Genomic DNA, 13,790 nt, shown 5'->3' on the forward strand with positions numbered 1-13,790 from the left:
AAACTGAAGGTTACCAATTTATTATACTGAGTTGTCAGTAAAATCGTAATTATATTCTGTAGCATGTTAAAGTGACACAGTTTTTGAATATTACAAGAATTAGAACTTTTACAACCAATGAAACTAGGCAAGAATTAGTTAACATTGATTACAAGACATTGAAGAGATTTAAAATGAAACAAATAGATACCGTAAACTTTTTATTTCAGTCCACAGTGCACTTAAACTATAAGATTACAGCCTGCGTCCTCGTCTACCACCCTTCCTGCGGGTAGAGTCTGATGGCACAGGAGTCACATCTTCAATGCGGCCAATCTTCATGCTGGAACGAGCGAGAGCACGGAGGGCAGACTGGGCACCAGGTCCTGGGGTCTTTGTCTTATTGCCACCAGTTGCACGGAGCTTGATGTGTAGAGCTGTGATACCAAGAGTCTTGCATTTCTCTGCAACATCCTGTAAATTGAGACAAATATTACTACAACATATCATTATAAAATTACATGGCACACTGTTGGAAAATAATCCAATTTTAATTTTTCACTTGTTTTATTTCAAATTTATTCAATAATAGCATTTTACTTAAAATATATTCAAGAATTTATGGACTATAAATTGGAAATATTGAATTGTATGTCCACAAACAACTAATAAAAAGTTTGTTTTGATATTTTTGGAGTATAAAATAAGAATTAACCCAAAGTGCCATGAGCAAACAATGACCAAAATGAGGTTTTTTGTACTTGCAACAAGTAGAAATTAAAAATCTATCCAAATGTACAGCCTTCTGATAGGTAAAATAATTACTAGAATTAGTGTAGTATTTTCAAGAATATTTGTTGATAACATTAAATGTACTTTTAATTTAATATAAAATAAGTTTGCTTTGAAGTCTATACATTGAAAATATTAGATAATTACCTATAATAAAATAACCAAACTTTACCATCTACATAAAAGCAATTTCTTTTTAGCCAAACATGTTAAGTGATGTTTTTGAAAATGTAAAGATTATTGTTAAGTGTACAGCATTGGAAAGTATACATCCAATAACATTAACTTGCTCTCAACAAATAGAACATGAACACCTGCCCATGAATAACATGCTGGGTACTGCATGTTATTCATGGGCAGGTTAAAATTTAGCATTAGGCTTGATACACATTACGTGACATGTAAATAACACAATAATAACATACCTGAGCGGCCAACATAGCGGCGTAAGGCGAAGCCTCGTCACGATCGGCTTTTACTTTCATGCCTCCAGTTACCCTGGCGATGGTTTCCCGGCCGGACAAGTCAGTAACGTGCACGAATGTATCATTGAAAGAAGCGAAGATGTGCGCAACGCCAAACACTGTCTCGCCTGCCAAGTGCTGCGGGCCCAGAGTCACCTGGACCTCCTCTTTTGCTACTTTGTTTTTCCTTGGAGCCATGGCTTAGCCTAGAAAATGACAACACTATTGCAGTACACTTTTCTAACCTTTAAAAATCTTAGTAATCCTTACACATAACTTCACATAACAAAGCAGTGACGTAGATTAGGAAATATATTATTAGATATCCGTAATATTGTTGGTATATTCATTCATTTAACAAATTTATTCGTAAAAATCATGGATTTAGAAAAACTACCTTTAGCTTTGAAAGCTGTCAAATATCAAAAAGACTTCCGGACCTTAGTGTTTCCAGCATCTGTAACATATACATAGATTATAAATACAGAGTACGACTAAAAGATGTAAATTTCATGAATATATAGATATTTTAAAATCGTTGTATTTTTAAAATAATAATGTATTATTTATATTACTACATTTATGTAATGTAGTAATTGTTTTACAGATAATTTTAAAATACTTTTTAGTAGAACAGTTCATTATTCAATGTCAATTTATAATAATATCTTATTCATGGGGTATCATCATTTTAACGCGCGATATTTATAGCAATCTCGGAAGAATAAACTAAGCATATTGTTCTAAAAAATCTATTAAACACACCTTAAATTGCCTATTAGCTCCTACATAGGTTACAATACTCATTGATTAGCTCATATCAAAATATACCGATGATTATTCATAAATATGGACGACGGCCATAAAAAAAACACTTAATTTGATTAATTTTTTTAATATTACTCTAACATTTAATATTAGTTAAACATCTTTACAACCTTTTACCCATTACTGAATACATTATTTCAGAATGAGATTTAAAAATATGAGACTGCGGTTCAATAAAAATAAATATCATGTTGATTAGTATAATGCCATGCCCAGACTACATTTAAAGAAGCCAACCGATTGCCCCGCCATCTTGTGTTTCATGATCGTCTACATATTTCATAATTTTCACAAGGCAATGTGATGTGACAACTTCCGGAAGTAGCGCACGTCATTGCCAACAGATTGATATTCCATCGTATATTTCCAACTTTTTAGAAAATCGTCGGTTTTAGCGACGTTTAGTATTGCAAATAAGTGCGAAATTGTGATAAACTTCCTTTAGCATTAGTTAATCTAGTTCAATTATAATAAGTGAGTATTTATCTCTGTAATTTAGTGTAGTGTGTGCTTGAAGTTCCAACTACGCATATGACGTTTTGTCATTCACGTTACTCAATTCATTCTCGCAATACTATAATTTCCGATGTTCTTCTTGAGAGCGTGATGGCACAGGAGCGTCTCGAGACTTGAACTTTGTTATCTTTTGTTAGCAGATGATACTACATAATTAATTAAAAATAGTATGTGCAAGTCATTAACGTTTGTTTTCTTTGTGAAATAGGTGGCGATGTATTAAAGTAATAAGTTTTGTATATTCCAGATTCAAAATGTTTATCTGGGATTGGGTCACTGGTGTCTTAGGATTTTTGGGTGAGTAAATTGTTTACTTTGATACTACATACTTACATCCAGTTAAGGTTAATTTTCCCATAAATGTAAGTTTTTGCTTAGTCAACATGATAAAGAATTGCGTAGAACACATCTATGCTCATTCTGAAGATACTATATATTATATATAATGTAAAGTAATAAACCAGTATTGACACAACAAAGGTATAATAAGACCTACAATGACATTGGTGGCAAGATCTGAATTAAGAATTATTTCTTATGTCCTTGTAAAATGTGTTGATAACAAAATGAATGACTGTTTATTGAGATTGGACTGAAAAAACAAGACTTTGCATAAGTGTTTCTATATAATGAAAAATATTTGTAAAATGTGATATGATATTCAAAATAAAAGTTATCTTCTGACGTACATATCCATGTCTATTGTCCAAAAGTATTATCTCATCTATATATGTTTTTATGGTATTACTTATCTTTTTTTTCATGTATATATACTTTGTCTATTTATAATACTATTATTAATATTTTAAATTTGAAACAATAGTCCTACAATGTATAATCATTTCAATTAATTACATTGCAGAATTGGTAAGACAGTTTATGCAAAGAATCTACTATAATTATGGTCTTTGTCTATGTGAAACTTCTGGTTTGAAGCCAATAAGGAATAAATTATGAATGTAGAATACTCCATGTATAATGATGATTCATTTTCATTATCGCTATCAAGGTTTCATTGCTTATTTTGTATGAAACATATGGTGTTGTGTATTTAGGTTAGGTGGAACTCATTAAGGACAAGTCTGTTAGGCACCGTCCATAAAATAAATTACCAATTCAAATCTGTACCTTCAGCTTCAGACAGTAGTATAAAAACTACAATTTACTTATATGACTTAGATGTCAATTATACTATTGTTTCTCCAGGTCTATACAAGAAGTCTGGAAAGCTGCTATTCCTGGGCTTGGACAATGCTGGCAAAACCACATTACTTCACATGCTGAAAGATGACAGATTGGCACAGCATGTTCCAACGTTGCATCCCAGTAAGTATTGTAAAAATAAAGGTTTATTTTTATCCAATATTCTAAAGGTATGAGGTTATTTATTTGTGGGGTATATTAACAAGTAGTTTGCCTCATAGTCAAAAATCAACCAAAATCACAAACTTTCCAATTTTTATTTTGCTACACTAAGGGCTGCTAAAACTGACGCAGATGCACTTTCACTTGTTTTTATTGAAAATTAGTATGAGCAGCACATACGGACGCGGCGGGTGCCCGCTCGCATATATGTTCCTCCAAATTAGTTCATTATTACTACCACGGGTCACACACGACAGACGCCGCGGCCCCAGCCGATGGTCCCATGGCGTCCAAAGCGGAGGCTCGGTCCGCCCTCGCGCAAGTTTCGTGTTTACGCTTTCGTTCTCTAGAGGTCACCATTAATAACATTAAATTAAATTTAAATTAAAAAAATTAAATGAAATCATTTGACAAAAAAATAGAAAAAACAGTGCCAGTTTTGTCATTGTTTCATGAAAGGCAATGAGATGATTGTATTGTGATTTACATGTATAATAAGTATTTATGGAAGTAGTAGTAAGGTACATTATTATATGTTAGTAATTCCATATTTGTTTTTGTACAACTTAAGTAGATTTCTATTGTATATCACTTGAGGAAAACATTTACTTTGGTCTATAGTTTATTATGTACTGATAAAATGTGATATAAACTCATATATAGCCATGACTTAATTCCTAATTTATGATGCTAATATGCATAAATTGTTTTCATTTTCACCTTGAATATTTCACCTTGTCTTATAATTTATTTGTGCACTTCAAATGCTTCATTGTAAATAAATTTCCTTGTTTTTATGAATATAAATTTAGTGCATAAGCAATTTCAGATCTGGATATCAATAAACATGGAATTAACATAATTGTAATAGTAGTCATCAACCCATTATTGTGCCACTGCTGGGCATGGGTCTCCTCTCAGAATGAGAAGGATTAGGTCATAGTTCACCGTGCTGGCCAAGTGCATATTGGTAGACTTCACATAATAGTAATAGTAGTAAAAACTTTAAACTGCAATAATCTTGCAATAAAAAAATTTTTGAAGCATTTATATAATTTTTTTTTAATATGCATATAACCCTTTATACACTGATAAAGCTTTGCCTAAAATGAGTATTTTATCGTCTTCAGCGTCTGAAGAGTTGTCGATAGGCAGTATGCGCTTCACGACGTTCGACCTGGGCGGGCATCAGCAGGCGCGGCGCGTGTGGCGCGACTACTTCCCCGCGGTGGACGCCATCGTGTTCCTCGTGGACGCGTGCGACCGCCCGCGCCTGCACGAGTCCAAGACCGAGCTGGACTCGCTGCTCACCGACGAGACGCTCAGCAACTGCCCTGTGCTCATCCTCGGTAACAAGATCGACAAACCCGGCGCCGCCAGCGAGGACGAGCTCAGACAGTTCTTCAACCTCTACCAGCAGACTACTGGCAAGGTAAGTTGTCTAATTTACAGCTTATTTTTTTTATTTGGCAGTCGACAAAAAATAATATTCATTACCTGAAAAGACATCATAAAATATCATTTTAAATGAGCTTCTGTGCTATGTTAAATTTTTTGTGTAAGAATTCTACATAACAATAGTTTTGGTTTTGGTAAGAAATGGCAAATATTTTGACCTAAATATGATTTAATTATAGGAAAATTTAAAATTAACTAAGACTACAAAACAAGAAATTGAAATACTAAATTATGGTACTACATTTTCCAGGGCAAAGTTTCCCGATCAGAGCTTCCCGGGCGGCCGTTGGAGCTGTTCATGTGCTCGGTGCTGAAGCGCCAGGGCTACGGCGAGGGCTTCCGCTGGTTGGCCCAGTACATCGATTAAATCTACGCGTCACCTGCCGCGAGGGCTCGCTTATGATCGTTTGCTTTTCATTATTATGATGTCAGAACGTAGCCTGTTTTAATAATACCAATATTTTATTCATGTTATTTGTAAGCGACTATAACTAATCAGAAATGAAGTAATGTAACACAGAAGTGAAATTTTCATCTAAACCAGTTTTCTACTATAGTTTGTTTTAGTTATGGATGCCATGGGTTTCATTATAATATTAAAAGGAAATAGTTTAGACCTTATCTATATTTTTATGGGAAAAGAGGTCATTCAATAAAATACTGCGATAAGCAGTACATTTAAGGTGACAATAAAATAGTGTGGTACCTCGCGCGGTGTTCGCAATTGTTAGTCAAATAAAAATGGCTACGTTTTTCAGGTGTAAGTGGAAATGCTCCCGTTTGTAAGCAGCCTTATACTCGCTCACTAGTAATGCGTAGCTTTCTATGATGTATTAATATATTGAAACTATCAGACAACTAGTGTTTTATTTAGTTTCGAATTACAGCAATTTTTAATACGATTGTATTGTTCAAGTTTGTTATTTTAGGAAAATATTATAATAAAATAGACATGTAATATTGTACTTTGTCCATGTGTGATAGAGTTGAATTCTTGCTGAGTACTTACAACACAATTTAAGAGTACAAAAATAATTTTAATGATTTAACATCTGGTTATGAGCCAAGCGTTACTAGTTAGCGAAGTAAAAATATTGATATAGTTTTAAAATGTCTCTTCTAAAATAGCTTCTTGCTGTTCTGTTCGGTGTCAGGTTTGGCGCGGGTTTGGTCCTTGTGGTGGAAAGAGCTCTAACTTGACTGGTCTATAATTTTCACATGGACTCGTGTCTCTTAAGACCGTAATTAAGCACTATAAACATTTATTTCTTTTCTTTAGCTTAGAAATTTTTATGGACATTATTATTATTTCAAATCAATGAGCTTACATGCCCTTGTGTTTACTCAATGTCCAGTTATATGTCAGTATTTGCGATTTTTTATCGCATTTTAAAAGTGGAATAACATACCTACACCTGTATAAATTGGGCATGTTTGTGTGATTTTGTTATTATTTTAAAATATGTAATCATTATGTATAAAAGCAATTTTAATTCTGATACCCTGACCATTGATGAGGCCGATGATTTAAATGTAAACTAATAAAATAAATGTTCAATTCCGAATAAGTACTTACTTCAATGGTCACAGGTTGAGGAACATAGGAAATAAAAGAGGGAAGGAAAAGTACTATGCCGCTGTAGTAACACGAGCCCTTTGTTGTCCCCTTTGGGTTTGTGATACCATGAGAAATGTAAACTGAGGTTATGGTGCAATTTATATGGCCGACATATACAAAGTTATTTATTTTACTGATATCCCATGTTTCATGTCTTCTATATCTATCTTTTATTATTTTGTAGGTAATATTATTTTTATATATAACTGATCCAATAATAAAAACGAGTGTAATGTAACAGATTGAATTATAATTTATATTTATTTTGTTCTGTTTTCATTCCAACTCTATTGAGTGATTACTTTGACTCGATTATAACTACAAATAGTGCTCATTGTGTTGTATATTTGTAAAGGGATGATAATATAAATATATTTTTTTAATTTTTCTGTATCATTTGTTTTCCATTAAAAAAATAATTATAAAATCGTAACGGTTGGTCTGGGATGAAGATAGTTAACATTTCTATTTTCAATACAAAGAATTGCTATTATAAAATTTCATAAAATTCATGCACAAATACCTAACTTAACCTTTGTCAACGACAGTGATTTTCCTAGGAAAGAATAAATATATCTTCTCTTACTTACTTACGTACTTTACTCTTACTTACTTGTAACTAAGTCTACACTTTGATGAAAATAAGAAAGTGATTGTCTTCCTTAGACAGCCGTTACCAGTGCCCGCACTCAATTTAAGCTGATCTTACAGCTTTACTTAGATTTTTTCTTTGATATATTATTTGCAGTATAAGCCCAAAACAATGTTTGTAATAAAATTTATACAAAACAAATTATGTGTTTTAATCTTTTTGATCCTGTTTAATAACGGAAATTTTAGGTGGTTAATAAATAAAAAACTGTTACTTATTATAAATTTTAATGAAAGGAAAATAATGCGATAAAATATTAAGAATAGAATATTTGTAAAGAAATATTTTTTACAAAGAGCTTTATTTTATTATAAATGAATGGGAATGCTTTAAATAAATAATTCGATAGAAAAGCAACGTAATATCACTTGAATCTGAACAATGCATCGAAACATAAAACTAATACATGATTATTATTAAAACGCCTGTTCTCAGCCGCGATTCAAACACTATTTACAATCTGTCTGACATGATATTGCACATTTAACACTTAAAATTACATTGCATTATATAACGGTCATAAATGGAAACCTGATTCATAAAATAACTCTATGGTACTTTATACTTATAAATAAGTAACGCACTCCACCCCATAATTCATCGAATACTACTCAAATGTCAGTTAAAATATTTAATTTTGGTGATAATTATCTATAATAATGTATGAAACAACATAAGTTATAAATATGTCGTCACGTTAAGCTACGGGTAGTTTGAAGTCTCTTGAATGGCGTGAAACCATATCACATAGTGCTTCAACTTCATAAATCTAAAAATATTTCTGCTACATCAGTCGACTCGACCACATTCTATTTAGTCCAGCCTACCCTTATAGTGAAGATGGCCACTTCTAAACCATCTAATCTATTTATTATATATAAATTACGCTACCTACTCACCGCGCACTAATTCTACTAGGCAACTGTTTTAAAAGAAATTAAGGTATCTTAGAAAATGTGGGTCACTGGTAAAGAAGACTTCAAATATATTACTAAAACGAATTAAAGATAGGATTTCATGATTGAGTATTAAATAAATAGCAAATGAGACTTGATTATTAAAGTTGCGACAAAGAATTTCCTATAAGAGTAGAAAAATATACTTACTATTGGTCCCCGACCTATATGTTCGATCGTCATCTGACATGCTGTATATTTATAAATAAAAAAGAAACCTAATATGAAGTCGTGCGCTCTTTCTACGGAAAATAAAATTTAGTATACATTTAGTCGACCAAAGGCGCCCTGTGGTGTTCCGTAGTTCTAAATCTACATATGAATACATTACATACAAAACGGGTCAGGCACAATGTGGCATGTATCTATATCGCTAATGACTCGTGCTACGCGATACTAAATGCAGACTCGTGTATTTGGTAACTTAACCTACATCTCACCTTAGATGAGACCATCAAAGAGTATAATAAAATACTATATTCAATTCGATTGTATGCGGAAAATAAAAAGAAATATGACATAATATCCGGTCAATATTTCTTGTTCTCTATGAACTGATCGAAATTAGAAATGAGAATATTTCTATACTAACTAAACAAGCTTCCGCGAATAACAAAGTAAATTATAATATTTTTATAGAAAAGAACAGCGACACAGATATCCATAAAATACATCAAAAAATTAAATTAAAACTTAATCTACAATAATATATTTATGTCAAAACATTCACATCTAGAACATTAAAATGTAATAACAACAATGATTTTCGAATCTAATATTATATACAAAGAACGTCTGAATCACCTCTAATATTCGATTTCTAAATTGAATTACAAAATAACAGTTAATCAGAGATTGTTATGTAAAACTTTTGATATTGTCTTATCGATACTTTAGATCACACGTTAGCTTATAAAAGTGAATTCCATTACAGTATTAAAATAATATTTGCTTAATGTTATAGGTTTTAAAATCACTTTGGTACACAAAACTAACATTCATAGCCTTTACTACTATAATTATTAGGAGGTTGTGGTAGCCAACTAGTTCATCCACTTGCGGCAGTTGGGCGCGCCGCACATGCACATTATTTTGTGCGCGTCGTCTTCTATATCAAATTTGTAGTCGTATGCCAGCTGGAAATATATTCATAAAATATTATATAGGAAATAAATTATTATAACGTTCCCCTAGATCAAGATTATATTAGAGAGATGCTTTAGAAACTTCTATTCGTTAATATAAAAATAGCAGTATTATACATAATTACATTTTGAGCGCAATATCTATCGAATGTCAACAACGTTATACCAGTTGCTGATGCCATAAAAATTAAGACAGTAATTAGTACACTCGATTTGATAACTCTCAACACTTCTGAAGACATATTGAGTGACAGTCGGAATAATAGAATTACCAGTAATAATGCATGCGCAAAAGTTACGATAGCTTTTAAACCTAGCTTTACACACATAATCTTCTAAAAAAATCTAAAAAGCTGAGGTACCTCTTCCCCGCGCGCGATGCGCCGCTTGGCGAAGATGATGATGCGCAGATGGCGGTCCACCTCGACGGCCTCGGCCACGCAGTTGGGCTGGCACGAGTGGTTGATGTAGCGCGCCAGCCCGCCGCTCAGCGTGGCGTCCACCACGCGCCGCTCGTCCAGCCGGAACATGTAGATGCCGCGGTTCTATACCGCGACGTAAGATATTAATATTACCGTCAGTGGCGGCGTAAGGCCGTGGGCGACGTGGGTCACCGCCCTCCCAGGGGGCCACACGCCTCAAGTGGTCAACAAAAAAGAAAAGGTCGCCGGAATGAAACCATCACTGACATATGTATTTGTCGGCGAATAAGTAATTAGTCCGCTACTGGTAAAATTGTATTGTGGTAGAGGGCCCCGCAAAATGCATTTTGCCCACATAAAATTTAGGTCTTACGCCGCCATTGCTTACGGTTCATTTATATCTACAGACATTGAACGTGAAACATACGCCGTGTCTGACATAATCATATTTTCAACTTTACATTCTTATTGATAAGCATGTCCATGTATGGTAGATACGAAATTGAATAAAAAAAAAATTGTCTTCAATCTCCTGCGGATGATACGATCAATATAAACGAAACTTTAACATCCACTATAAGAATATATTATATAGTCTCTAAAATTCAATTCCAATTTTCATTGTTGATTTTTCGTTCAAAAATGTAACATGTAAAAAGAGGTCTCACAATTCAGACAAAAATATTAATTCATAAGTCTTAAAAACTTTTCTAACCTTTTTCTAATTATTAAAATTACTTTGGTGTTGCAAAATTCTTAAGCTTCTCATGGTTAATTAAACAGTACATACCTTAGCTTCATATTTCTTTTCACGTAATTCCGATAATTCGGAGCGAATAATCTCTCCGATGTACTCGATGACCATGGTATGCTTCTCCAAGTCTCGTGCTGCGTATAAACCTAAGCCTTGAATTTTCGACCTGAAATGATACTTCTTATTAATATTGACATACAAAATTAAAGTGAAGATAAATATGGAACAGGACATTTGTAAATTAAGTGTGCTTATTTTGTATTTTAGGCTATGTTTTTGACGGAGATTTGCATTTGTTAGGAATTATGTAAGTCAATTAACGCATAATAGACTCGTTGGCCGGCAATTTTTAATTTGAATAATTATTTTAACGTTGTGATGAAGTATGTAAAAACTTATCAATAAAGACACAATATGGGTTTATTTAAGAAATCGGTGATTTGCATGGCACAGAGTCATCATATCTGACTCATAAAGTAAAACAGGTTGACATCTAATTGATAAATTTAGAAGTCTGTTCTGGTTCTGTGCGTGGGCGTATGTATGTAGGGAATCTTAATTTAAAGCTGCGATTGTAGAAAGCGTTATTTAGCAAATGTCGTTGCGGTATGTCAGATGAAGGTAGTGTTACGAAATGTAAAACGTAAAAACGTTATCGTTGCCTTTTTAACTTGATAACTGACAGACATAAAGGCGTGGACTTCCGGAAAACAATATGTTCTGTTTCCTGTACGACTTTTACTTCTGCAATATACACAGTTACGTTTCTATCGGTTTTTAATTTTATAAATATATTTTCTTGTCGTGTTGCGGGCAATTCGGTAAACATACCGACGGGGGGGCGTACCTGGCGAGATAGACGTTGTTCCGCCACTCGAGCTTCATCTTCTTGTACTGGCTGCTCTTCGTGTGCACGAACTGTTTCGAGTAGGGCGAGGCGGGGTGCGCGGGGTGCGCGGGGTGGGTGGGCGCGGCGTCGGACGCGGCGGGCGCGGCGCCGGCGGGCAGCAGCGAGCGCGCCGGCCGCCGCCACGTGCGCGCGCACCGCGCCTCGCACCGCGCGCAGCCCGACGGGTTCACCGCGAGACCGCCCTCGAGCAGCGCGGAACGACCGAACTTGAAGCGGTAGTCGGTCAGCGTCTCGATACCTGACGACGAGCGATACGGTATCAGTGTTAATGACATATTAGTACTGCACGACGCCATCACGCTAGTCTATTCATATTTTTATTATTATTTAATAAATTTAGTACCACACAGATAAACATATTTGTACACACACAAATACACATGAATAATCTTTGTATACAAAAACACATACAATTATATAATGTATAGTAATATTAATAAAGTTTTAGAACATACCTGGTAAACTTTCAAGTACTCTAACCACAGCTGGTTCTGTAAGTCCAAACAAGTCCTCCCCGGTAACATAGTTCGGCCACAGTTTCAAAACTCCGTCTTCCCCACGACCCTCTCGCAACGCTCCCACTGAGTCTAGTACCTATAGAAGAAATGATTGTTGTATATATTTTCCGGAATTTAACGTTCAATAAAAATTAAAAGTATTCAGGTATTTGTAACTGTAATAAAAAAAAAAACTTTCAAATTAAGATTCGTAATATTACACTTTTACCAAATTTTATAAAGGATGATATAAATATAGACAAGTCTTCTACAAGACAGATGGCTCACACAAACGTTGTAAATATTATACCTCAAAAATTTCTCTTACGAATGATATAATACGTAGATACCTATTATATCATTCGTAAGAAAAATATAATAAAAAAAATTCCTATTAAAATAAATATAAATGATACTAACGGCGGCCCAGGCGGCGCGCGGCGTGGGCGCGCACATCTCCTGGCGGGACTCGTCCTGCGCGCGCACGTGGAAGCGCGGCCGCCCGCCCTCCTCCGAGATCCAGCACAGGTAGCGGCAGCGGCTGTTCGCGCGCGACATCGACCAGTAGAAACGCACCTGGATAACACAACATATGTTTCATACAAACGTACATACATTTAATAACAGCAGTCACAGCCTAGTGGTTACGAAACTCAGCCTCTTGATCGAGGGGTTCCAGGTTCAAAACCTAGGCATGCACCTCTGATTTTTCAAAGTTATGTGCGTTTTAGAAATTAAGTATCCATTGCTTACACGGTAAAGGAATCTGCAAACGAAAATAAGTTTACAAAGGTATGTGAAGTCTACCAATTCGCACTTGGCCATGGCGAACTATGCCCTAATATATATAAAATTAGAAGCGATTAAAAAGAAAATCAACAGCATTAGATTGATTTTATTAAAATTAATATATCACAAGTAATTTAAATAGCCCCTACAAAAAACATAACTCAACACTCACAATCTTATAACCAATAGGATAGATATAATTCGGGGTGTGGAACGCCGCGAGCTGATGCGGCAACAGGTGTCCGGGGCTGAGGAAGATGAGGCCGCCGACGCGTATGAGGTGGTTGGTGTCGGAGTGCAGCATGACGGACGCCACCTGCCGCTGCTCGTCGCGCGACACGTACACGCGCCGCTGCACGCTCAGCGTCGTCAGCTCGTTGTCTTTTTCGTTCTGACGGATCACAAATTGTAAATTGTCATTGGTATCAATAAAGAAATATGAGTATTGGTAAAAATGGCAAGTGTTATGGAATTTAACTGTACTGTACTGTATAATTAACTTAAATAAATTTATGTACTGATAATTAACACTGCTTATGTTTAATAGAAATATATAATTATATATATTTTAATGGTAAATAGCTTTAAAAAAAATTATTTTATTATAGTTGAAAAAAATAGTAAAATTAAAATAAATAAAATCAC

The 13,790-nt window shown here is 34.5% G+C and overlaps 3 protein-coding genes across 4 annotated transcripts in view; 1 reads left to right on the plus strand and 2 right to left on the minus strand.

The window, feature by feature from the left end:
- Positions 1-187: 187 nt before the first annotated feature.
- RpS14 (ribosomal protein S14) lies at positions 188-1,767 on the minus strand. The gene is made up of 3 exons (XM_073084080.1): positions 1,633-1,767; positions 1,197-1,441; positions 188-453 (listed from the first exon to the last, which is right to left on the minus strand). The coding sequence occupies exons 2-3, from the start codon at positions 1,431-1,433 to the stop codon at positions 235-237; spliced, it is 456 nt and encodes a 151-aa protein (XP_072940181.1). The 5' UTR covers positions 1,434-1,441; positions 1,633-1,767; the 3' UTR covers positions 188-234.
- A 584-nt stretch (positions 1,768-2,351) lies between these two features.
- On the plus strand, positions 2,352-7,813 carry Sar1 (Secretion-associated Ras-related 1). 2 transcript variants are annotated; one of them, XM_073083282.1, is made up of 5 exons: positions 2,352-2,537; positions 2,827-2,876; positions 3,786-3,905; positions 5,075-5,376; positions 5,653-7,813. In XM_073083282.1, the coding sequence occupies exons 2-5, from the start codon at positions 2,834-2,836 to the stop codon at positions 5,767-5,769; spliced, it is 582 nt and encodes a 193-aa protein (XP_072939383.1). In that variant the 5' UTR covers positions 2,352-2,537; positions 2,827-2,833; the 3' UTR covers positions 5,770-7,813. The 2 variants fall into 2 exon arrangements, with proteins under 2 accessions (XP_072939383.1, XP_072939384.1); XM_073083283.1 differs by lacking the exon at positions 2,352-2,537 and adding an exon at positions 2,582-2,746.
- Positions 7,814-7,882: 69 nt separating this feature from the next.
- Positions 7,883-13,790, minus strand: part of LOC140750283 (uncharacterized) — a 46,486-nt gene continuing 40,578 nt past the window's right edge. The window contains exons 46-52 of the mRNA XM_073083728.1: positions 13,318-13,536; positions 12,777-12,932; positions 12,315-12,453; positions 11,797-12,097; positions 10,986-11,115; positions 10,136-10,318; positions 7,883-9,764 (exon numbers count right to left, since the gene is read on the minus strand). Coding sequence (XP_072939829.1) covers positions 9,672-9,764; positions 10,136-10,318; positions 10,986-11,115; positions 11,797-12,097; positions 12,315-12,453; positions 12,777-12,932; positions 13,318-13,536 — 1,221 coding nt within the window. The 3' untranslated portion in view covers positions 7,883-9,671. The remainder of the gene's footprint in view (positions 9,765-10,135; positions 10,319-10,985; positions 11,116-11,796; positions 12,098-12,314; positions 12,454-12,776; positions 12,933-13,317; positions 13,537-13,790) is intronic.

Source organism: Epargyreus clarus, unplaced genomic scaffold, assembly GCF_041222505.1.
Source record: "Epargyreus clarus isolate Ecla_fem2 unplaced genomic scaffold, WU_Ecla_fem_2.2 ptg000019l, whole genome shotgun sequence".
Classification (NCBI taxonomy): Eukaryota; Metazoa; Arthropoda; class Insecta; order Lepidoptera; family Hesperiidae; genus Epargyreus; species Epargyreus clarus.

Coding starts and splice junctions, on each gene's coding strand:
- Sar1 (XM_073083282.1), top strand. CDS start 2,834: ATGTTTATCTGGGATTGGGTCACTGGTGTCTTAGGATTTTTGG. Junction 2,877..3,785: donor TGGTGTCTTAGGATTTTTGG/GTGAGTAAATTG, acceptor TTGTTTCTCCAG/GTCTATACAAGAAGTCTGGA. Junction 3,906..5,074: donor TGTTCCAACGTTGCATCCCA/GTAAGTATTGTA, acceptor TATCGTCTTCAG/CGTCTGAAGAGTTGTCGATA.
- RpS14 (XM_073084080.1), bottom strand. CDS start 1,433: ATGGCTCCAAGGAAAAACAAAGTAGCAAAAGAGGAGGTCCAGGTGACT. Junction 454..1,196: donor CCGCTATGTTGGCCGCTCAG/GTATGTTATTAT, acceptor CTCAATTTACAG/GATGTTGCAGAGAAATGCAA.